Raw genomic sequence first — 24,607 nt, forward strand, 5'->3', positions numbered from 1 at the left:
AGTAGCAGAGCCATAGAAAACACTTCTCCTTATCTGGACTAACCATGCTAGTAAAACACATATGGAGGAAAACTTCTGCTTTCCAACTCCTTTGCTGACCTCAATTTCCCACAGTGCTTTGCTGCTGGTGGCGGAGGTGGCCGACTGGCGCCCGGTGGTCCTGAGGAAGACATACTGCTTCTTCCTGTGGTCGTCACACGTGAGGAACTTCTCCTGCTCAGCGTGGAACAGCCTCACCACGTCGCCCTGAACGCAAAGAGAAAAGACACTGCTATCCACATCCATCCATGGGACATGCTGCGTTCTGGCATGGAAGTCCTGCTTATCTGTAGAGCGCCTACCCCTTTCAGGATGGTCTCCTTGTTGTCACTCCATTTCATGAACAGAACAACCTTCCAGCTGGTGTTGCAGTTTACAGAGTTCACCTGGAGAGAGGAGGAGGAGGGGGTGTGATACGTAGACACAGGGACTCTCATTACGTTTCTAGTCCGGTAGATTTGGGATTTACTTCAAGTGATAATGTCTGTGTATCACAAGAGATGAAAGGTTTCGAGTAATATTTTTTTTATTCATGCTGAGCATGAAGCCAAAGTAAATAAACTCCTAGTACATTAGATTATGAGCAAGGTCACAGCCAAGTAAATGTGGCAATTTAATTTCATCACCATGAGAACGAGGATATTGAATGTGAGGCACGATGGTAATAATGTACAGTGCGAGTGTATTCAAGTGAACCTCAAGTGAACCTTAAGAAAGGAACGGTAACGGTTAAGAAAGGAAGTGAAGTACGCAGGTGTTGGTGTTAAAAAACGGAGATGCCTTCTGCTACACATGCAAATCGACACGCAGTCTCCTGAAAATCCACCGTTCACGTACCTCATTGCATCCTGGGTTGTCAACCAGCTGGTGGCTGCTGGCATGCAGGGGCTGTCCAGCATTCACAGGGTTAAGGACCACTTTGTCCCCTATCACCACCTAAAGAAACCCACAAACCACAAACACATACTTTCCATTAGTGTCATCCAGAGGGTGATATCTAACAGTCACACTGGACCCAGGGGAGCGGTTACACAGTCCTGGACAGGAAGTGATGCGTCAGTACAGTCTGCAGCAGAGGTAAAGTGCCCTTCAAGATAAACTATTCAAAACATCACCTCAACCTTTGGCACTAGTCCCAACATTAGCTTGAGAGAACAGCTGTGGCAGGATAACAAGGTGGAAGTTGCAGCTCCACAATAAACACAGTCAGTTCTCCAAATGAATACCGGCAGTTCTGGGCATTTATTTCTGTGTCATACGTACATGTTGTGATGGAATCATAGAAGGTGGTGTATTTGTCAGCTACTATAACAGCCTTCAAGCACTAGGGGGCATTTTAGACATTGCCCATTTCTAACTTGAGATGTATCAGTTGCGATCCCAAATAATGCTTTTTGATTAAAAAAGTAGCACTTCTCCAGGGCTAACACGCATTATACATTTTAATTGTATTTTTTAGCAACGCTTGCTTGACATGCCAGATATATGCAACTCCCAACTGATTCTATTTCAGTCCAAAAGGCTTAGTGTCCTGTCCCTGAGATCACTTAGTTAATGGTCTTTGCAGAGATCATTGAAGCCAGGAGCTTTAAATGAACTCACTGAGATCTGTATCTGTTCTTCTTCTAATCACATTTCCTCACTCCATGTCTGAGAGCAAAAAGGATTTGACCTTAGCAGTCAAACAATGATAGACCAACACAATATCCGGTAACATGATACTAATACAGGACACCTTATAGAATGTATCTATCATGATCCGCTCATCAATTTTGCAATACGCCTATACACCCATGGTGCAAGTGTGAAAAGCACAGCATGATGTCTGGGGTTCGAGACCATTGACCTCTGACCTCCACCACAGCTAGGTGGACACTAGGGTTGGGTATCGTTTGAATTGAATCGATTCCGATAATGGTTCTGCTTATCAGTTCCGGTTTACATTTACATTTATTCATTTAGCAGACGCTTTTATCCAAAGCGACTTCCAAGAGAGAGCTTTACAAAGTGCATAGGTCACTGATCATAACAACGAGATAGCCACAAAACATTGCGAGTAGCCAAAACATGAAGCACACATTGTGAACAACCAAAATAAGTGCCAAAGGGAAGAACCATAAGAGCATGTAGTTAAACAAGTTACAATTAAACAACATGAACTGCTATAAGTGCAAGTGTACCTGTGGAAAAAAAGCAAGCAACAATAATAAAACAATATATCACAGCGAGTACAAACAGCGAGTACAAAAATTTAAGTCAGTTACCACTAACCACAAGAGCAACAAGTCTCTAAGCAAGAGTCATTGTGATCCTTGAGGAAACTAACATCGGGTCAAGCGAACCATTCCTAAGTACCGTTGTACTCCCGGAACAAGTGCGTCTTGAGCCTTTTCTTGAAGGTGGAGAGACAGTCAGTGTCTCTGATGGAAGTGGGGAGTTGATTCCACCACTGGGGGGCCAGACAGGAGAAGAGCTTGTGTTGGGACCGGGCGGTCTTGAGCGGTGGGACCACCAGGCGGTTGTCTGAAGAAGACCGTAGGTGACGGGTGGGGGTGTAGGGCTGCAGGAGAGACTTGATGTAGACGGGTGCAGTCCCGTTCACTGCTCGGAAGGTCAATACCAGGGTCTTGAATCTGATACGGGCCATGATAGGTAGCCAGTGGAGAGAGATGAGGAGCGGGGTAACGGTTCTTATCGATTCCTCGTTTCAATCCCAAAAAGGTGAAAAAAGGAGGAAAAATGTTTAGGTAACAAAAAATATATTTATTCTGAACATTCAGAATGACCAAGCGGCAATGGAAGCAATATGCAAACTCTAGTGCATTTAGTGCAGTGCACAACACCTGACTGTAACCAAACCAAAAAGCAAAACGAAAACGTCAACAACAGAGGATATGCAAAAGCTGAATACAGTTCATCTCTGCTTAGAAAGCTGGGCCCCTCCAGCACGAAGGAATGGCAGCTGGGACCACGGATCCTGTTTTAAAGCACCTTTCCATGTTTGTGGTTCCTCTCAGTTGTTAGTGGTTGACGTTTCCTTTCGAATAGATCAAACCTGAGATGCACTCAGTAGGCCATATACATAGACTTTAACACACCTACAAAGCTCCTGTTCAACACTTCCTAGACCCGCTGTCTAGATATGAAGCATATGTTCAGCTCTATGGCCAATACAACAGTGCAGCATCAGCACGTTCATTTGCATGTGGCCTTGTTAAACTCCCCACTCTCGCAGTCCGCCTCAGAACGCCCCCTGATTAGGAATTAACCAGTAATTCACTCTTTGCATTCGGAATTGATAAAATTCAAACGATACCTAATCTCTGTAGCTATGACATTCTTCTTGGCCACACTGAAGTAGCCCACAGTAAAACAATTCTCCAAGGCAGTTGGGAAGTTCTGCGTTGAATAAATAGCTGACTCACTTGTTCGAAAAATGAGTGAACAGATGTAAGTCAAGAGAGTAACACCATGTGAAATAAAGGTGCATGAACTTTCTTTTAATACCGTCATTTGGGCTGAGGCAGACTTCCATTGACCAAAACAACTACTGTAACAATTAATGTCAGCTGTCTTGTCAGCTCGATGTGTCAAGTTGGTGCAGCAATTATTGTCATTTACGAGTTACATTGAAAGCCCACTTTCTAACACTGTCTATCTTTCACACTGTTGTTGTGACAGTACGTAAAGCATGCCAGCTGGTGTGTGTTGATGTATGACGTACTCCCCCTACAACAGATCCTGGCAGATACACGTCCACACATGTCCTTGCAGCTATGTAGCGTAGGAACCGCCGAACTCAAATTAAAATTTTGGGGGCGATACTCAGAACCGGGAATTTTTCTTATCGGTTTGAATTTGGAACCGAGTTTCGGTTCCCAAGCCTAGTGGACACTCACACTGTCTCCCAGGGAGCGCAGCTTGTAGAAGGGGTGGATGTAGAACCAGGAGCCCTCGTTGCCGGCTGAGTCCAGAGTCACCCTCATGGCGTTCTTCTCCAGCAGGGCCGGCAGACGCTTGTTCACCGTCAGGTACTTGTTACTCTTCAGGTGCAGCAGCTGGAACATGAAGAAGAGAAGTCATTTAGAGTAAATGTTATAAAGGTACCACCTGGTTTACAGACATATGTTGTTCACAAGACTCTGGATGATTTGAAATAGATTATAAGAAATTAAAGTCATGTTTCAGCTGTGTTTTAACACTTGGAAGACCCCATCTGTGTGTTCATTGTGTCAATAGAATAACAAATCTGAATGAACAGACTGAGGTGAATAGAAGTTAAAGACTGGCACAGTCCACATTTTTTGATATCCCACAGGAATGAGACATCAAGTATCAGGGCAGAAATACTTCTTTGCACCCCCCCCCCCCCCCCCCCACATACACACAGGAATTTTTGAATACTTGGTTCAGATATGGTTCTCATGACCTTCACTGCTAAAGATTTTGCCCAGAGGAATCACACAGATTTTTGTGTCTAAATTACCCACTGCACGGTTCATTTCTTAAGAACGACATAAAGCTGGTTTTGGGGGAGAGAGCAGGGACTTAAAGAAGTAACAAAATTACATTTTTTAGAGGACGTTTTTAAAAATATGAATGGTGTCAAATGTGTTTTCAGTGTGCTCTACTTCCAGGTGCTCTACCCACATCCTGACAGCCTTGATCCTCCACCACCGGGAGAGTTGCACAGCATGACAGCCCTGGTGCCCTAAATACCCTTCCCACCCACAAGCCTTCACAACCCTCCAGCCTCAACGTTTTGTGGCACCATGTGTACTTGCATTGAAGTTTACCACCTGACACCAACTCACACAGTATAGTCCATACTGTATCCGTCGTCAATGTTAATCCCAGGTCTGTTGCTGTTCAGATCCAGCATTATGCACCGAGTGCCTCAGTGTGCCAGTCACACTCATACATCTCCTGGAAAGCTAATGACCAGGGCCTCCCCCCTGTCATACCTGAATGACATTTCCATACTGGATAACAGTTCCTAGCAGCTTTCGATTCTCGGATTCATTTTGCTTCTTCTCCAAGTCAGCAGCATGCTGAAACACAGACAGGAGGTACGAATGTCAAACACTTTTTTTTTTTAAAGACAAAAGTACAGTCAGACATTGCAAGTGTCTAAAATCCCCACATAATTGATTTCAGGGAGGCCGGTTTAAAGGGACAGAATGTGCACTGGTGCCCTGGTGTCCTTGGATCAATGCAGAAGGCTTTACTAGCGTCTAGGTGTGCTTGGCAACCGTTGCAGGACAGATGCAGGGGGTGAGGGTGGAGAAGTGAGGACACGCACGTGGAGCTTGTTGAGGAGAACCGTGTCAGTGGTGCTGTTCCCTCCGGGCTTCGCTGCCTTCCAGAACTGTTTCTGTGCAGAGTACCTGTTCATGGGGCACAGCTTGAACAGGCAGTCTGGAGAGGGAACGGGGGAAAAAAACAGGACATGGATTGGAAACCAATTACGTATCACTAGTGACAGTGTTCCTAATCTGACTGAGCCAGTCCCCTCCCTGCTCCTGGCTTCTATTCTTAACTTGTCCATCAGCATGTGGTGCAGGCATTCTGCACACTCCCTAAAGGAGACAACCTTGGGGAATGATGAATGAATCGTTGGGTCGATTTTAAGTGTAAGGAATGATGACAGGTTTGGCAATGCGATCATAGATGGCACAATTTACAGCTCAGGCCACAGCCAACACACAACAGAGTTGGGGTGATGACGAACCCTTAAGATTCTCCAGTAGGTTAATATATTGATCTGGAACGATTGAGGTCCGCACCACACACTGCAGGGGACGGCATGACAATGATTAATGAGGTCCGTGACACGAGCATGATGGGAGTCCTCCGCCACAGGCTCCAAGGCTATCTGAGAGCTACCAGAGGGGGACCTGATTATCTGTGACAGAGTTAAAAATAACCATTCTGGTGAGCGCTGTGGAAAAGGCGGTCAATGCCACAGCGTCCAGGGTTGAGCTGTCTTGAGAGACAGAAAGAGTACAGAAAAGATGGGCTTTCATGGGGGGGGGGGGCTGAATACTGGAGGAGAAAATGGGTCAGTGGGAGGCCAAGATGAATAAATGAGTGAAGGGAAAGAAAGTGGGTTTCTGGAGTGAAGAGGAAAGAGAAATGGGGTGAAGGAGAATAGGACAGGAGGACAAAGGGCTGACAACATTCTAAAGGATCCCTGAGAGGTGTTTGTGAATGCAATACAGGGTTTCCCGCAGAAAATGTGTTAGTTAAGCTGGTAGGGTGGGGTTTGCCGTCAGACCGGGGGGCTAGTTTGTGCGATAGACTAATGCGGGGGGGACTAATGCATTCTGTAGAGAAGGGAGACGGTTGGTCACGGTTTGGAAAGGAAGGGAGAAAAGAGGACTTTTTTTGTGTGTTTTTTTGACGACAGGCGTGTGTTGCTTAGGCGGCCGCCTTAACTGAAAAGTGCTGCAGGAAACCATGCAATTGTCCGGCCTACATGATCTCTCAATGTCTCTACAAACAAACAAACATCTCCTCAAGCCAACACACCTTTGTGTCAAGCATTACACCAAAGCAATTCCTGTTCCACAGCAGATCAGAGAGGAGGAAGCAAAGGTTTCAAATGTGTTCAAGCTCCTTGGAAAGCAGGCCTTTTAAACAGCTTAAACAGGCTATTAATACTTGTCAGGCGTCTTAGGATTTAGACTGGTTAACGTTCCCTCTACTGAGGCGGTGATGAAGCATTGTAGTGGTGAGTCTCAAGCAGGCTGCGGCAGGGCCTTGGCTGCCTGGAAAGAAGGCAGGGCGGCTAGGCTGGTTCAAGAAAACCTCCTCATATTCATAAGGCCTGGGGGGATGCTGAGGTCTCCAGAGAGCCTGGGGTGGCCGTCATGTTGAAGACCTGGCTTTGGAACTGATGGCCCACAAAAGTGAATGATTAGAACTCATTATTTACTATGGTCTGCAGTATGTCTTTGGTTACTCAACAAAAGAGTGCACTTTTTGTTGGAAGCTATATTTAATCTAAACTTCTTTAAACTCAGAGCTCCAAAATTCCTCTAGCTTGACAGCCATGAACAGTTTCCACATATTATGTAGTTGTCCAAGGAATGTAAAACACCGCTGATGGAAGTGTATAGCTGATGACGCTATAGCACAGAATGCGGTTTTGCATAGAATTTGCTTAGGTCAGTTAGAGATAGGATAATCCCCTTGTTCTTCTACTCCTTCAAACTGGAATCCTTTTTTTCGGCAGAAAACCAACAGAATTGTATCATCAAACTATAACACTGTAAAAACAAAAACAAATTGCAGAATCACCTTTCTCTCAGCATGTTAGTCTAGTATTGATTACACTCCAGCCAGGCTCAGTTTGTTCCTTTGTGAGCGAGCACAGCCCTAAATATCTGACAGATGTTAGGCCTGCTTACGTTACAGGAGATAAAGGTAGAGGAACAACCCGTACTATGCATCATACCCTGTTATTACAGTACTGAATCCACTGTACCAACTGTTGATAGCCAGTGGGCAGTCATCATTAAATTCCCTGCAGTGAGTTTTTCCTAGGCAACGACCAAGTACCCTGTTCCTAGGAAAGTGGAATAGGAGCGAACATAATGAAATGTGTCTGGAGAAGTTGTTTAGTCCTGCAACATGCAGGCTAGAAGCGAGAAAACCGACTCAAGGGGCCCTTTTTGTCGACAGGAGACCTTGTGCAAAGAGGGTCTGAAACCTTGTTTTTGTTCCGGTTTTGCAACAGCACATTCCTTAATTATTTTCATTTCTTCTTCAATCATGTAAATATTTCCGAATATAGGAGGGTGGTCTGGGTGGAAGCGCTATAGAAATCTGCTTTCCTGCGACCCAAAACAAACAATTATGCCACTGGACCAAAAGTCACTGACACTACCACGACAGGTGTTCAAACCAGACACTCATGACAGACAAGGCTCGGCCTTCTACAAGACTAAAACAGTCAGGAATGACTATCGACAAGCCTCAGTTCTCAGAATGGACTGGGAATCAATTAGACCATTTTCTTCAGGCTATTGACTTCTTCCTCAGATAGAGATCGACCGATCTGGATTACTCTAATGAGAGGTAAGAAGACCTTGTGTGAATGTAAAATGATAACAATGACCAAGGATGGTACTTTCTGATGATTGTCCAGCAAGATCAAATAAAGTCAAATTTGGACAGCAACACCTTGACAATTTAATTTCCACAACCTTCAAACCCAATGAATGAGTCAATGAAACCCATATTGGCAATTGCTTCAAGAATTAATTTACAAAAGCTTGCTCTGGAGGCCTGCCAAGTACCAATTTAGAGAGATCTCCATGACAACAGCCTAGCTTCCAGCACCTCCTGGATCCCATCAGTTAGCCTCTGACACACACTCCCTGAGTGCTGAGCAAACTGGTGCCAAGTTTACACTAACCTTGATGTACCAGAAAGCAGGAAAATCCACCATAAACATACACCACATATTGTTGTGGTATCGAATAAGATAAGATGTTTTGTTCGTTATGAGTTTTGTGTTGTTGGTGTTTTGGAACTATAGGGTTACCACAAAGTTGTGACAAGGTAGTTAAGTCAACATTTTAATGATATAGGCCTAGTGTAACATAATCAAATCAAACAAACCCACTGACAATGAATCCATCCAATATAATCTTAATCTTAGAGCTAAAAAGAGCATTATTGAGAGACAAACGTCACCATGTAGGCTAGTCTTGGTTAGAATTCTACATCAGAAAATCGGTATACTGTTACTGTGGCAACCAGACTGACCCAGTGGCAGTTCTTCACTAAACGACCACTGGTTAACCCTCACAGAAAAAGAAGTCTAGTCCTTTAATGATGGTAATTGCCAAGACAAATTGGTGTCAAATGACTGAAAAACACATAGAATTAACATCTTAAACTACCCCCATCTACATGAAGCATGTTGATTGTGAATTAAGAAGTGTTTTAAAATACCATCTAAGGCTGGTTAAGTGAGAGTGTGGTTCAAAGACTACTGGCCTAAAACACATCAACCATAAGAGACTCTGTCTGATGTCAATCATTAGGAAGCGTATTCCTATAACAAAACCACACTGAAACAAGAAAGACAGGAGCTGGTTGGAGATATGGAATAGACATTCACTTCACTGTAGGGTAGATATTGGCAATGGTCATGGTAGTAGTCCTTGTTGTTCAGGTGGCCTAACTGGACTTTTAGATGTTGTGTAGTAGCATTAGGCAGACAATTTGTCTCTGACCCACAAACCTGTTCCGTTTTCGCTAGCTTAGCTCATGGAGAAAACCTGGTGTAATCCCAACTGCTTACACTGGCAGGAAATAGACAGCATAGTTCTACATGTCAGCTTCATTGGCTAAAGAAACATGGCAGTCTGCCATCAGTAGGCTTCACACATTTCACAGTCTGAAGGGGCCATATTTGAACATATTACCTTTTCAAAATATATGGCGTAATAACAAAATATTTATATTTAGGGACTTGATGATTAAAGATGAATTGTGTGAATTCCCATTTTGGGTTCAAAGGAATGGAGCATAAAAGGCAATTGATCAATATCTGAAAGTGCTGAACAGAATCTTTCAACCCCAGCTAGTCTAGAGTATTCTCAAAAGAACACATGTAGCGATGTAAGGCACTGGGTCCTGGCACTTCAGAAAAACATGGTGAAATTAAATAAATAACCCTCATGATAACCTAGAAACAGTAACATTCCAAATGGCTTCATTATGATATCCACTTGGTAGTGTGAATATGACGTCACAGAGGAAAGTTACATCTCAAAGGCCTATGAAATCACATATCACTGGGACACCTCTGAGGATTTTGATATCACAGAGCATTGTGACATCACGAAGAACAATGACCTCACGGAACACTGGGACATTTGAAAGACTGCGACTCTGGCAAACGTGGGCGACAAAGGGCGCATTAGACAAAGAACAGTGACATCACAAGCACCAAAGATCACCTCTGTGGGTCTCATAACCTAACTTTTTGTACACTGTTATGGCATTTAATGCGGAAATCTAAAGCTATTTCACAGCTCTGAATGCAGTTCTCATCTCATCTCTCGTGAGACAGAGTGGTTGCTGGAACTATAGTGAGAGGTGACAGATTCCTTCCTTACCTCTGAACTTCTTGGGCGGGTTGTTAAGGTCCCCTGTGTCTGGTTGTACCACACAGCGGTCATCCACAAGCCTAGGAACAAAAAAAAAGAGATGCCTGTAAATAAAATACTCAATAAAACAATAATTTTAGACGTGGTGAAATAAATATGACATCACAGGCCAGGCCTTCTCACAAGTGATGACATTTTAGAAATCTGAATGTGAGAGTGTCATCATTGTGTACTACTGCCTATGTCTAGTAAATCATTTTAATCTGTAAAATAAGGTAAATTTGCTCCAGTTCATCCGTCATCACTGATATCTTGACAGGTGCCCCGGTCCTTGCTAATGAAATTGGATTGTATTGGATGCAAATTTGGAATGATTGCCAAATAGTCCATTTAAAAGGTTTGCAACAAAAACACCAGAGAAATTCTGAAGACCTTTGGGTGTATGATGACATCACATGCAAAAAGAACAACATTCCTACTCTGTGGCACAGTGGTGACAGAACACAGTGGTGACAGAACAATGCTATGGGAATGTTTTTCATCAGCATGGGGACACCTGTCACGACAGAAGGGGAAATGGATGAAGCAAAAAGCAAAGAAATCTAAGTTGAAAGCGATCTTAAAAAAGACAGAAGATGACCCTGATGAAAGGATAACTCTTTTCTTGAAATTGTAATAACATGCTTCCATGAAAGAGAAAACGTACATTTTCTATAAGGTATATTTGACAATACTTCGTAAATGGGACGTAATTATGCTTGTAATGTAGGCTAGAGTAGAATCTACAATGGGGAACATTTATCACACACTATATTCAGGAGTTCTAATTTTGGCAGAAGATTCACAAATCTCTATAAGAGCAGTCTTTCCGCCAACAGTACTACAGGTCTAAAAACATGCAGTCTAAACAGTGACTGATCTCCATTTCATCTCCTCTGCCTGGTGCAAAGTCATGGACTAAGGCTGAGGCCAGGAAGAAATGGAGCAAGAACAGCTTCTGCCCAGATTTCCTCTACATTCCTGCCTGAAACGTGTGTATATACAGTGAGCCCAAAAGTAATCTTTTTGTTCAGTGAACAAAAGTGGAAAGTTCACTGAAGTAGAAAGTGTAATGAGGTTAAAGCGAAGATTGTCAGCTTTATTTTGAAGGCATTTTTATACATCAGATACATTATTTTAAAATGATGGTACAGTTCCCCTATTTTAGAGAATCTAGTTTTTTGACCTTTTAAGATTACGTACACAGTCACACATATCCTTTCCATGCAACCACTGAAGTCTGAAACTTCACATTGACTAAACAACAACAGATGCTGGGTACTTCGCTGGTGATGCCTAGCCAGGACAACACTGCAGCTTTCCCATCTCCTGCTTGTGTTACTACACAGCGGCGAGTATTCCTCAGTCAACCACTATGGTCTTTCTCAGTCTACTGAGATATTTTCAATATCTGAGTTCATGGCTTTTTTGTTCTCTTGTGGTGGAACCAAACTGTTGCTTTTGGTTTGTCCTTGATTTTGTCCCTAGTGAATTTATTTTGAGTTTTGATTCAATTGACACCGCTGTTTTTCTTCATGTTGTCAAATCTCTACAACAGTCTCCAATGGCAAATCCAATTTATTGAATCAAAACCAGACATCTGCTCTCTGATGCATGCACCAGCACCACACAAATAGACTTGAAAAATGAAACACAGCTGCGGATTCAAATCAACAAATACGGGAGTCAGGTGGCTGAGCGGTGAGGGAATCGGGCTAGTAATCCGAAGGTTGCCAGTTCGATTCCCGGCCATGCCAACTGACGTTGTGTCCTTGGGCAAGGCACTTCACCCTACTTGCCTCGGGGGAATGTCCCTGTACTTACTGTAAGTCGCTCTGGATAAGAGCGTCTGCTAAATGACTAAATGTAAATGTAAATACTTGTAGTACCCTAAAGTACCCTACAGTATGTGCAAGAGCAACTGTATTTTTTAAGTGGCTCATCTGGTTTGGATGATATGGAAGACATGATTCAAATGAACGCTGACTGGCTTCACTTCGACCTTGTAGTCAGTGTATCATTTCATCTTCATAGTGCTGGAAGACCAAACCAAAACCATGCATTACTGTATGGTGCTCGCTGTATTTGTTGGGCATTATGATAAGTAAACATTTGGTTGGGAAAGTCTGTCAAAGATGAGCCCTTTGAGGTGGAAGGTCAGTTGATAACACGTGTGGTTGCTAGGCTACATACAGTCGCTTTATACAGCAGCTACAGAAGCTGTTCCTCTGGTTTACGGAGCAAATCCGTCAGCCTCACTATTTTTGTATTCATTGTATTTACTACCTGGACACAGACCGTGGGTTATATATTATATATTATATTTACAGTACACAGTCATCAACAATTAATCCATCCCTTGCTAAATAGAGCAATAGAAAAAGAGTTGGTTGGGCAAACTTGGCACCTCAGTGGGGTTCTTGAGTCAGGCAAGTCAGCAGATTCTTTTTATAGGCTAGCTCATGCAGTGTGGTACTCGAAGGATACAGAGATGCTGTTCACAGAATATGATACAAGCAGAGCCTATCACAGTAGCATGATCTGTTTAAAGAGAAAGTACACAATTTCACTTCCCCCAATCTGCTTGCAGCCTAAACAGACAAAAGTATAAAGCATGCTATGGGCCGTCCTTCTTTCTCTGTAGACCATCCCAGGAGGCAATCAAGACTACCGTGGAAATGATTATATCTACAATCATGTGCATATTGTCATTCATTTTGTTAGTATTTTTAGACAGGTCTGAGGTGACAGATTTCTTTCAATATTTGGATGTGAAAAGCATTGTTGTAACACTTGCAGTTCCTCCTCTTTCTAGCGTTTAATGAATTATTTTCTTATTTTCTTCCATCCCAACCTCCTTCTATCCCTCTCCACGTCCAATTTTTGTCACCAATTATTGCCATGGTTATCCGCTACTCACGCCAGCCCTAGACCTACGGTAGTGTCCAGTCCTCTCTCAACCAGTTGCAGTCCAGGTGGCTCATTATACAGCTGTCTCTCAGGGTTCACATAAACAGAAACAACAGTAGCACCTCCTCAATGCTGTTGCTAAATATAGCTCCCTCCCTCCTCCTCTCCCTCCCTCTTTCCCTCCCTCGTGCACACTGTTAGCTTACCTCTTAACAGTGTAGGGAGGAGGAAAAATTATTACTAGACAACAGTGCCAGGCAGGCATCTTGACAAATGAGTTCTGTCAAGGTGCCAGTCCTCAAAGCCATGAATGCGTTTACTACCACTACCATGGTGACCTATTTGTGAAAAGCCATGGTTTTTGAAGAGATTGTGAGTGTCATACACTGTGGTGAAGAGGCATGATTAAGATGCACAGTTTGCCAAGCCAAACATGGAGACAGGAGGAGAGGCCGACACAGATGCTGTCTTCAGTTTCTTTGTCAGAGACGTAAACACCAGAGGAAAAAGATGGGAGCATAAAATAGAAGGGAGACAGGGAAGTGACACGCAGCTCTGATGCCAGCCTGCCACAAACACTTGCTATAAACTCAGGTGTGTTGTCCAGGCCTATCAGCCTCTGTGTATCCACTGATAATGGGTGAGAACAATAATAGCTGTATAAATCTACAGCTCTGGAGAGAACCCGAAAAGATGCACCCCGACTTCCTCCTCTCTGAGTGAATACTTGTAATGAGAAACAAAATTGCTATCCATCCTAAAATCTGTATCACAATACAGCCACACAGTATTTCCCCAAATCCATTCCACTCTACCCATCACGTTTTTGGTTTCCTCGTCTGCTCCCCTATCTGGCTATCAGTCCAAAGCTGTTCTCAAAAATGGCTTGTGACCCTTCCATGTCACCTATTCCTTCTGACCACTGACTGAAATGACAGTTTCTCAAAATGTATTTCTGAGATTTGGATGATGCAAACTTCTGCCCCCATGTCAAGTATATCTCTTGACTCTCCCATTGTACTACTCCAGTTCAGTTAAAACTAGTTTGATATCAGTGTTGGTGTTTAAACTATAACTGTATCTATAGCAAGAGCAACTGGTTTAAAAATCTTAAAATATAAGAGAACACACACTATCTAGACTTTTGAATTAAAAACTCAAAATTCATCCATCATTATGCTTGATCATCTTTTCAATGGTTCCAGCAGATGTACTGATCCCACAATACAACAGTCAGTATAGTGAATTCTGCACTTTATATCTGGATCTGTGGAACAGGGTTAAGTGTGTGCTAATATCCAAGTTTAAATAAAGTTAAGAATGAGTTATTTCATCAGAAGCAATCATACAGTACTCACCCTAAAGTGCTGATAAATCCACTAGTGGAGCCCTCCGCATAAAGGGAACAAACATCCCCATGATGCAGGAAACTGGACATCTTGTCCGACATGATTCCTCACGCTTGACTGTATCTGTGGAATATTGAATAGTTAACTTAGATTTGATGCAGAAACCTGACTGAAAACCTTGCTGTATACTGTAGCTGACTGTCAGTAAACAAATACAAATCTCACTCACATATGTAGCAAATTGGTGATGGACTGGTGGAAGACTAAATCATAACATATCGATTTCATATTTATACCACAAACATTACACTTCAGCAATTACATTATAACATGACACATTTGTAATTTGTTAGCACTGAATTCATAGATAAAGATGTGTTTGGCAGCTAACTGGATCAACTGAAGTAGACTGAAATGCTCTTTCTGACAGTGAGTATATCAGAATAGAGAGTGTTGGCTGTTGGAACTATGTGACATGCAGGAACATTTCTACAACACAGATCTCCTCGTTGGGTGTGCATGGTGTACTGTATTACACACATTTAGAAGTATCAACAGATGACAGCATTCAATACAGTGCAGTGCAGAAAATATAAGACACCAAGACACAATGAGCTCTTGACCTTACTGGAGAAAAAGAGATGATACTGAATTCCTGAGAAACTATACCTCAGAACTCACCTCTGATGCTCAACAGAGAAGGTCCCTGTTCCAAACCATGCAAAGCACAACTAACTGATATTATTATCTACCAATTTAAACTGTATTTGCATATATGCTTAGTTTAACATTCAAATTACTGTGCACTTTATGGAAAAAGATCTACAGTCCGACCTAAAGACATACAACCTATTTAACATCTCTAAAGACCTGCTCATTGTGAATAAAACGAGTCAGATGTCAATACATCTGAGACAAAGCACTACATGTAATACGTTCTGCTCCTATATTCAAAAAATGATATTGAATCCCTAAAAATATCTGGAAAGTCAATGATAACCATCTTACTAAACAGATACATTGATATGACCGCAGTGACCTAGTTAGCTAACTAATCTAGTGATCAACCTAATACTGCAATTCCAGGTCTACTATCAAAATCGTCAATAGTGTTTTGTAAATTGTAAACCTTTTATTCTTGGATTTTATCAAGGCTATTATGACAAATGACTAAAAATGGACAGGCTTAGAATGTTAAAATTGATCAAGTACCGTGCAGCAGCGGGAAGCGCGCATGATGACAACATTGTTACATTGTCCAAAGACCTGGAATCTCTCACCTGTCCTTGTAACGAAAAGAAAATTGTGCTGGTGTCCCCAATACATGTCAGTCAAGAGGAAGTTTATGGTTATGGGTAAAGATTTGAGGCCCATTTTGACATGAGCGCTATTACAAACTATGCAGCAAATTCTATACTAATAAAGCCAGTGTCGGTAAGCGCGTGGGCTACTTCCTTGACCAATATTCTGTTTGATATAGCTATCGTATCGTTAAATGCAATGACAGAGAAGATGCTTCGCTAAAAACTACGGACTGAGATCAACTTTACCTTTCCAGAATGAAAAAGGCAGCGAAAACAGAATCTATATTGAATGGGTCAGCAAACGTGAATTTCCACCAGCCTTCCCTCGATTAATTCCATAATACCGAAACTCCAGCTAGAAGAAGCGGCGTATTTCTGACAGATGATTTTGTCCTCAGTGGTACTTGCAATCCGCTTCTTTTTACATCCTCCACATGCTCTTTAAAGGAACGCCCCTTTGGCAATATATATATACTGCAGCAGTGGTTTCTGGGAAAGGCAGTTTTAAAGCATAAAGCTGATGCTCAGTGTGTCAAATGTCTGATACAGCACGCACACAAGAATGAAAAATACAAGATACAATATAACACAACACAAAACAGCAAGAATAACAGATGCTGTAGGTCTATAATATGCTTATTTCTATAAAATGTGACCAGAATGTGCAAGTTGTTTCTTTATGTACACTACAGTACATGGTATTTTTTTAGGTGGGAGAGAAGGGGTGCAATGTCAAAACCAGAAACACACTTCCATTGTAGAACAGTCTCATGCTGAGCATGTCACAGAATGAAAAGTGATGAGTGAAAGCAAGTAACTGAGAGGACTTTCAGCTGTCAGAAACACTATGGTTGAAGTTCCCCACTCTCAGATTGACCCTGGTGATACATCTACAGTGCCTATGACTTACATATGTGCATTCTTATGTCAAACCTAATCAGTCCTGTTCAGGAAATTTGACTTTAAACTCTCTATTTATGATCCAAACTATATTTTACATAGTAAGAAATGAAATTAAGAAAAGAAACAAAGACCCTCCCAAAGAGTGATCTAGTTCATTTGCATAATGGCCTATTAAAATGATTTTTTTTCTTCCTTTGGGGCTGTAATTGGAACCCAGACTCATCAGCATCCTTTCTCAAAAACATAAAAAAGCATCCACTCACTTTTTTGAAGTCATTAAAACATATCCCAGAGGATTATAATAAAGATCAGGAAACTGTATTTTGATAATAGACCTCACCCAATAATACTGTTTATTCAACAGGTTAAGTAAATGTATTTGATTCTGTTTCATCTCCCATTGGATTATGAGATTATCTAAGATTATCTGTTGGAGATTTACCATATTTTTTAACAAAGCTGTAGACCAGTTTTGTCCAATTTGAACAGTCCTCCCAATCAGCTAGGGCTCTTTAATGTCAATGCTGTAGAACTGTCATAACCCTGTTTATTGTTTTTAACAGTTTTGGAATATTTTACAATAGAGGGGTTGTGGCTAAATTTCCACAACAGGAGTAGACACACAAACGCACATGCACACACAAACAACGACAATGAGTTGCAGGTTTTATAAGGAATAATGAGTAAGGCCTAGACTCTGTAGGAGTGCCAGAGTGTGTGGAGTACTGCCTCCTCCTACATTTCACATCCACCCTGCAATACTCTCTCTACAAGCACAATACAGGGGCCAATTGATATGTAAATATCTGCAAATAGCGCTGTTTTACTCACTTCTGCTAATGCTTTGAAACCCATTTCAGAAAAAGCTATGTGGTTCTGTAATGTAGCGTAGCATCCCTTAGATCTCTACATAATCAAGTTGTTTAATTCAACAACCAAAACAGACAAGGTCTCCCAGATCCAGGTCCATCCCCTGCTTGGTACATACTGTAGCTGTAATAAGTCCTCTTCATGTGTCTGACCCTGCTTGGTACATACTGTAGCTGTACTAAGTCCTCTTCATGTGTCTGACCCTGCTTGGTACATACTGTAGCTGTACTAAGTCCTCTTCATGTGTCTGACCCTGCTTGGTACATACTGTAGCTGTACTAAGTCCTCTTCATGTGTCTGACCCTGCTTGGTACATACTGTAGCTGTACTAAGTCCTCTTCATGTGTCTGACCCTGCTTGGTACATACTGTAGCTGTACTAAGTCATCCTCATGTGTCTGACCCTGCTTGGTACATACTGTAGCTGTACTAAGTCATGCTCATGTGTCTGACCCTAAATCACAGTGGAGTAGTGGAGTATTTGTATATGTTTTTCACTCTTATCTAATTTAAGTCTGGAATTTTGCAATTCATTCTCCGTTTTCATAGAGACAGTACAAGGAATTTATAATCAAATCCATTCAAAAGCAGACACCGTTGACTGCAAGCAGTCATTGACATGTTTATGAAATACTGCTCCATTGGCCATAATGGACTCAGTGTGCAGTGTTAAGTGTACAGAATGAGGTTCAAGTGGTTTTATTATCATTCATATCATATATCACTGACATGAATTCTACTTCTGATAATACCTTGGAGAGTATTACTGGCAAGCCATTCATTGAACCATATTGCTTTACTGTTGAAAGAAACCTCCTGCTCATAACAGGTTGAAACCAGACTATGATTTTTTGAATGTAAAAATCCCTATGACAAGTTGTTACATGCTGGACATAAAAGGGTTCTCCTAAGGTCCAATATTACCTTTGTGACATAGGTTTGTTTTTGACATGGTTTTCTGATCCTTGCCCAGCACATACTCCATCCAGAATACAGCAACTAAGACTGTTTAGCAGAAAATCAGTACAAAATGCAATGACCATCTGTGTGGGTGTATGTATGTGTGATTTGGATGAGTGTGTATGCGTGTACATGTGCCCTAGCTGCATTCTCAGCCTGATGCCATTTCTCTGCCAGTTCTGTGTGGGTGCAATGGCTGATGGTTGTCCTGACTCGGTGGCATTGTTTACAGTTTCAGGATGGTAACTCTTATATGCCCAGTCTCTAACATAATTCTAGCATCAGTAAAAAAAATGATTATTTGGGCAAAGTTCCTTAATCCAACAAGGATACATTCAGAAGATCCCTTATCCTTCTACTTATATTTAGGTGTTTTTTTCTGTACATTTAAAAAACGTTCCCTGTATATACTTCAAATGAGGATGAAGAGCAGGGGGTGGAGGAAGTGGCTGTGTGAATCTGGGACAAGAAACCACAGCAGGCATAGGAGCATGCTCTTGTGTTGTTAGTAGAGGGACTGGACATACACTGCCACTTCCACCATGTCCTAGAGGAAATGCAATGCTTTAAGAAAGTCTCCTTTACAGCCTTTTCTAAACCTGTGGTCTCACCTGGCTACACACAACACCCCATTTTACATGAGTACATTACATGTAGTTACATTGAATAAGAAAACATAATTAGCATTAACAATGTAAAGGGGAATTAGTGGGTGTAGATTCTGTACGTCTAATGAGCACGTCTTAGGTTCTGTATGTCTAATAAAAACAATATTTGGTGCCAGTAAATGGATCCTGTTCATTCATTTCCAATATTACATTTTCAAAATTGACTTTTGGATTAAGCCAATGTATTTTTCTTTGCTGAACTTTTGAACCATTGCTTCATCATAAAACTGTCTGTGCATGCTGTATAAATCAACAATCTTTCTGGCTCTCTTTTGCATTTAATCTCTATAAATTATCCAGTCTCCCAACTGCATGCAGAGGAGCAGCTGTGTCATGACCATATTGATGACCTGCCCTGTTTGTCATCAGAGCTTAGTGACCAGGAGAGATCTGGAGAGAAACAAGAGGACATGTACTGGTGCTGTGCCCTACAGGGTAGAGTTCTACCTCCCTAAAATAAAAGACAATTACTCTGGTTTAATGGCCTTAGTATCCTCAATGGAGATGTGCCTATTAAACTAGCTACCAAGATATTCTAATTAGGCCTGGTGGTTTGTGGTACAAATTCTACTGCTGCTGTTAGCGTGTGAAAACTCGTTCTCATTGAGTAAGGGATCTTGAATTATGTTATTCTCCAAGGTACTGTACATCCCTAGACCATTTCGAATCTAAATAAAAGTAAACATTCATTTTATTAAATAGGACAACAGTGCTTCTCCTCATCCTGTCTCCCAATCCCTCCCCTTGATTCAGTCTCATGACAGACATGATGATGTGCGATCACGTGATGGCCCACAAGTTGTGTACATGTCTGCACAGCAGAGCTCAGAGAACTCCCCGAGCAGGAGAGCATCCAGTGGTCATGAATTAATCATTTTGGGCAGCATCACTTGATGTTTTGAAATTGCATTTATTCAGTCATTTGTTCATTCATGCAGCTTAGTATAATGCACAACATTGTCCAGTTATTTAGGCAGTTTATTATTACATACATACAACCTCATGTATTGTGTCTTGTACAGGTTGGAACAAGCTAGGCTATCAGTCAACTAGGCCACATGCCACTAACATTTTTAAAGCACTAATTCTATAGTGAAGGTTTAGACTACTTATGAGTCAATCCATATGTATCCAGTATGTAAACAAATATAGCAGCCTGCAACACCACCAAGTTTAAAACTATTACTTATTTTCAAATGAGATTTTGATGGATTGATGAGTCCAGTTGATGAGATATGTGCTTGTTTTTGGACACTGCTTTGGTAGCAGTGACATCTGCTTCCTCATTAGAGAGGTGCTCTACTTCAGATGACATGCTGCCAAACCTTATTTCTTCACTGGTCACACCCTAAAATAGACTGCTTATTTCCTTTCCTCTGTGTTGCCATCATGCAATTGATAGTGTTTACAGTGTATAGTGTTTACAGCCCTGTGTGAATTGGGATGGAAAGTAGCTAGAGTAACCTGGTTAACTGAACGTTAACATGGTGTCACAGTGAGATTGTGTTTTAATGGCCATCAACCTTAGAATTGTAATCAAATCACTTCGGCCAAACAAAATTATCTTCTGCAGGAGCTGAATAACGAATACTAAACAGTAGTGTATTAGAGCAGAGCTGTCGCTCATCTTCACAGGGTTTGGCCAAGAAGCTGAGCAAATGCAAATTGTCCAGCATCTGGCAATACAATAACAGTATGTATACTTGTGACTGGTTCATCCTGTCCCTGTCTCACTGTGACTATTGTGATGATCACAGGGGGAAGTTCACCTCCTGTGATTAACGGCTGGTTGCTAGGTGACTGTCCCGGGAATGAGGCATTCAATCCATCTCCAGTCCTGAACAGCAGAACATGGCTCCTGCACCTAAGAACAATGTCTCTTCATTTACCGACCGTACACACATCCTGTTGCCATAGAGATTTGAGTGCACTTCATGTAGTTTCAGGCAACTTGCTGCCAGTTCACAACTCACAGTTGCATTTTCTGAGGGGAACTATCAACCTTACCAGCAGTTAACCCTTGTGCTGCCTTCGGGTCACATGACCCAAAGGTTCATAACGAACCATCGTTGTGTTTACCCAATTTTACCCAATACAAAAACAAATAAAAATAATTTTCTTTTAACCTTTGCAATGTGGGGGGTCTGAGACAACCCGACGGTTAAAAGAAAATGCTTCACTTTGTTTTTGTATGCGGTAAAGTTGTCGCAATACGACGGTGGGTCACAATGACTGATGGGTCAGAATGACCCGAAGATAACACAAGGGTTAAAAGAAACATCAAAGAACAATTTGGAGAACAGTTTTTACTAGTTCATTATCAAATCATATAAACGGTATGCTGGCTGATCCAAGGATAATGTAACGGTAATGTCAACGTAATTGATCCTTTGCTAAAACTAGTTTTAGCTAGTACTTTTTTTTGGATCAATGGATTGTGACATTATCATAACTTATTGGTAGGTTAGGGTTAGGTTGTACTGTCATTGTTCATACAGGTTGTTGCAGATTGCACTTAGAAATTATGTTCACATCAATCATTGCCAATATCATTAAACAACTAGAGCAAAGTAAATGTAGGTTAATGCTGTACTCAGTGCTGTACTCAGTCCTTTATAGTTTATTTCTCTCACAGAAAGAACAAATCAACTTGATGCAGAACTGTGATTGGCAGAGGACTTCCAATACAGTGGAGCTCAACGTGACAGGAGCTCTAGTCTCATTTTTGGACAGAACACTCCCTTCTAATTAGCCCAGATGTGGATATTAATATAACAGCACTGATGAAAACAGGTCTAGACTGGAAATGGAGCAGTTAGAAAGGAGAGGGTCCTGATTTAAGAATGGTCACAGTAAGTGGGCCACCTTCGCCCCTCCTGTAACAGGGGAACGAGACCCGTTTCTATTTGAAAATACCCTCCGGCCTTCTTTAATTGCTCTCACCTCCAGAGATTTGAGTCCCATGAAGATCTTAAGATACCTTTGATGAGACACAATGTTAGAGAAATGCAGAATACAATTGTAGAGTTGACTGATAAGACACAAATTAGCTGTAAAGCCTGTGTCAATGTGAGTTTTGAACAACAAGGTACAGAATAAACATCATTATGAAACTGAATGTTCTTGTACACAAAGTTAGTGTCTGTTTGTTAAAAGATATCCTCCATCCAGGTCCTGGTACTCTATGCAAAGTGGGGCAGAGGTTTTATATAGGCCAGAGTCAGAAGACACTTGTGGACTGAAGTGTGTTGATAGCTATGTCTGAAGGGACATGCCCTACATAACAAGCTTTCTCTCTGATAAATGTAATTGACAGACACCAAAGATATACACTTTCAGCTACTGTAGTGTAGTCTTCTACACAGATGGAGCATGTGTTTAGTTCATCAGTAAGCCAGATGGGTCGTCTGTGACTGGAGCAGGGATGACTAGACTTGTAGATGCTTCATATTGTTTTATTGATAATAACGGGATGTTTCTGAAAGTAACAACTATATGCACAGGAAACACAATTCCATGCAAGAACAAACTGATTGTCTTGTATACATACATGTTCATAGTCCTAGTACATTGATCTTCCAACAAATACTGATCATTTAGTTACAAACGCCCACACACAAGGAAGTTTAAGAACTAAGCCTCCTAATTGTTGAATACCGAAATGTCCAATGGCAGGAACCTGGCACAGTTAAAGGCACCACAGTGGCATGGTTTCCTCTCAATTGTGGCTGTGCAGCTGGCCTCTGTGCCAGGGGCAGTCTGCACCAGCATCTTCTCCACAGCTGTCTTGTTGCCAAAGCATCCTGAGTAGTCAAATGTCAATTCCTCATGAAGGGTAATGTCCCTTCCAGCAAATAGGGCTAGTCTGGGCACCGGGGAGTGGACTCGGACAGGCACCATGACCAGGTTAGGCTGGCAGGAGTGGTTCAGAAAGCGGCCTACATTTCCCACCATGGCTGGGTCCACAAACGTCTCACTGACAGTTCCTTGTCCTGCATACTCCCTCACAGTAATAATGTAATTGTTGTCCTCAGGGCTTTGAGCTAGCTGTCTGTGTCTGGCCTCAACATAGTCTATCACCTCTCCTGCGTATTCACATACAAAGGTCCCACATGGAATAGTTTCCAGGGCTTTCAACCCCCAGCCCCTGTCCTCTGTGAGGTAGACCCCCAGTCTAATCCCCAGGCCTCTTTGAACCACCCGATTATAGCAGGCCTCACCGCAGCCACACAGAGCATTGCATTCAAACACAGGTCTGCAGTAACCGGTGTCTGGGCTCTCATGGTGGGAGAGTCGACCATGGCTGTCATATGTCGGCCCATATCTCTGAAGGCAAGAGCAGCTCTCTATCAGGCAGGAGTGAGATTGGCAGGAGCATCCAGGAAGAAGACACTCACTGGGCTCTATGATACATCCTGGCCCTTTAATATTATCTGGAGAATACTGAAACAAAGGACAAACATTTAGAAATAATATTAACATTTTAACAGCATCCAATAACGCATGACACAATTAAAATGCATTAAAGGGGTAAAGCATCTTGGAATGTTTCCCTCTTCTTATAGTTTGCAGCCAAGTGATCATGTGCTGCCATCAGGTGGCAGTAAGCAGTTTAGACATGCACCCAACTTGATATCCCACCCGTTTAATTTAAGACATTAGGGTTGGTTCTATGGCTACAACAAAACGTCACACAAAGAACATTGCAGACATTTAGGACCGACAGGTATTAGGAACGGAGTCGTTTATTTTTTTAACTACCATGAGTGTCAAGAGAACCAGCTGGCGTTCAAGAAATTTAGGAGACTATTTTACCTGAAATGTAGGAAATTCCCCTTTGGTAACGTTTTCCTCTATGATAACTGGAATGTTTTCAAGACCTTGGCAGATATCCCAATAATAGAGTCCCTGTAAACTCATACTAAACAAGGCATATTAGCCTCCTTGCTCACGTTTAAAATACTAAACACGAAGGACTTCCTGATTGGCAATCCTTCAGAATAAAAGTAGCACATGCTAAAAACACGTGGACATGAATTATTGTCACATTAGCAGAAATACACTACGTGTTAAGTAGGTCTTAATCATAAACCAGAAAAAAACGAAGGTTCAAATTCTGAAAATCTTGAGAGATTTATTAGGTGTAAATCTACATTTTTCAAGCGAATTTATAAAGTTTTTGCAGTAGGTGGCGGTATGATACTAATGTTGGAGTTCTCTAATCCATGACCTTCTAGAATCTAGATCGAAGCCATAAATGCAATTTAGAGAGAGTGTGTGTGTGCGTGTGTGTGTGTGTGTGTGTGTGTGTGTGTGTGTGTGTGTGTGTGTGTGTGTGTGTGCCTGCGTGCGTCTGTCTGTCTGTCTGTCTGTCTTAATACAAAATGCTAGTAGTGATGTCTTGGTTTCCACAGCATAACATGACACAACAGAGTTTCC

The 24,607-nt window shown here is 41.9% G+C and overlaps 2 protein-coding genes across 11 annotated transcripts in view; both read right to left on the reverse strand.

Moving 5' to 3' along the window:
- itpr1b (inositol 1,4,5-trisphosphate receptor, type 1b) overlaps positions 1-16,167 on the reverse strand; it is a 67,141-nt gene extending 50,974 nt beyond the window's left edge. For all 10 annotated transcript variants that reach the window (XM_062463311.1, XM_062463318.1, XM_062463247.1 and 7 more), the window contains exons 1-9: positions 16,015-16,167; positions 14,474-14,587; positions 10,176-10,246; positions 5,342-5,457; positions 5,004-5,090; positions 3,939-4,097; positions 877-975; positions 342-425; positions 100-246 (exon numbers count right to left, since the gene is read on the reverse strand). In XM_062463311.1, coding sequence (XP_062319295.1) covers positions 100-246; positions 342-425; positions 877-975; positions 3,939-4,097; positions 5,004-5,090; positions 5,342-5,457; positions 10,176-10,246; positions 14,474-14,565 — 855 coding nt within the window. In that variant the 5' untranslated portion in view covers positions 14,566-14,587; positions 16,015-16,167. The remainder of the gene's footprint in view (positions 1-99; positions 247-341; positions 426-876; positions 976-3,938; positions 4,098-5,003; positions 5,091-5,341; positions 5,458-10,175; positions 10,247-14,473; positions 14,588-16,014) is intronic.
- A 5,491-nt stretch (positions 16,168-21,658) lies between these two features.
- On the reverse strand, positions 21,659-24,145 carry setmar (SET domain and mariner transposase fusion gene). The gene is made up of 2 exons (XM_062472677.1): positions 23,984-24,145; positions 21,659-23,611 (listed from the first exon to the last, which is right to left on the reverse strand). Exons 1-2 carry the CDS (start codon positions 24,086-24,088, stop codon positions 22,811-22,813), a joined length of 906 nt encoding a protein of 301 aa, XP_062328661.1. The 5' UTR covers positions 24,089-24,145; the 3' UTR covers positions 21,659-22,810.
- Positions 24,146-24,607: the final 462 nt, after the last annotated feature.

Source organism: Osmerus eperlanus, chromosome 1, assembly GCF_963692335.1.
Source record: "Osmerus eperlanus chromosome 1, fOsmEpe2.1, whole genome shotgun sequence".
Taxonomy (NCBI): domain Eukaryota; kingdom Metazoa; phylum Chordata; class Actinopteri; order Osmeriformes; family Osmeridae; genus Osmerus; species Osmerus eperlanus.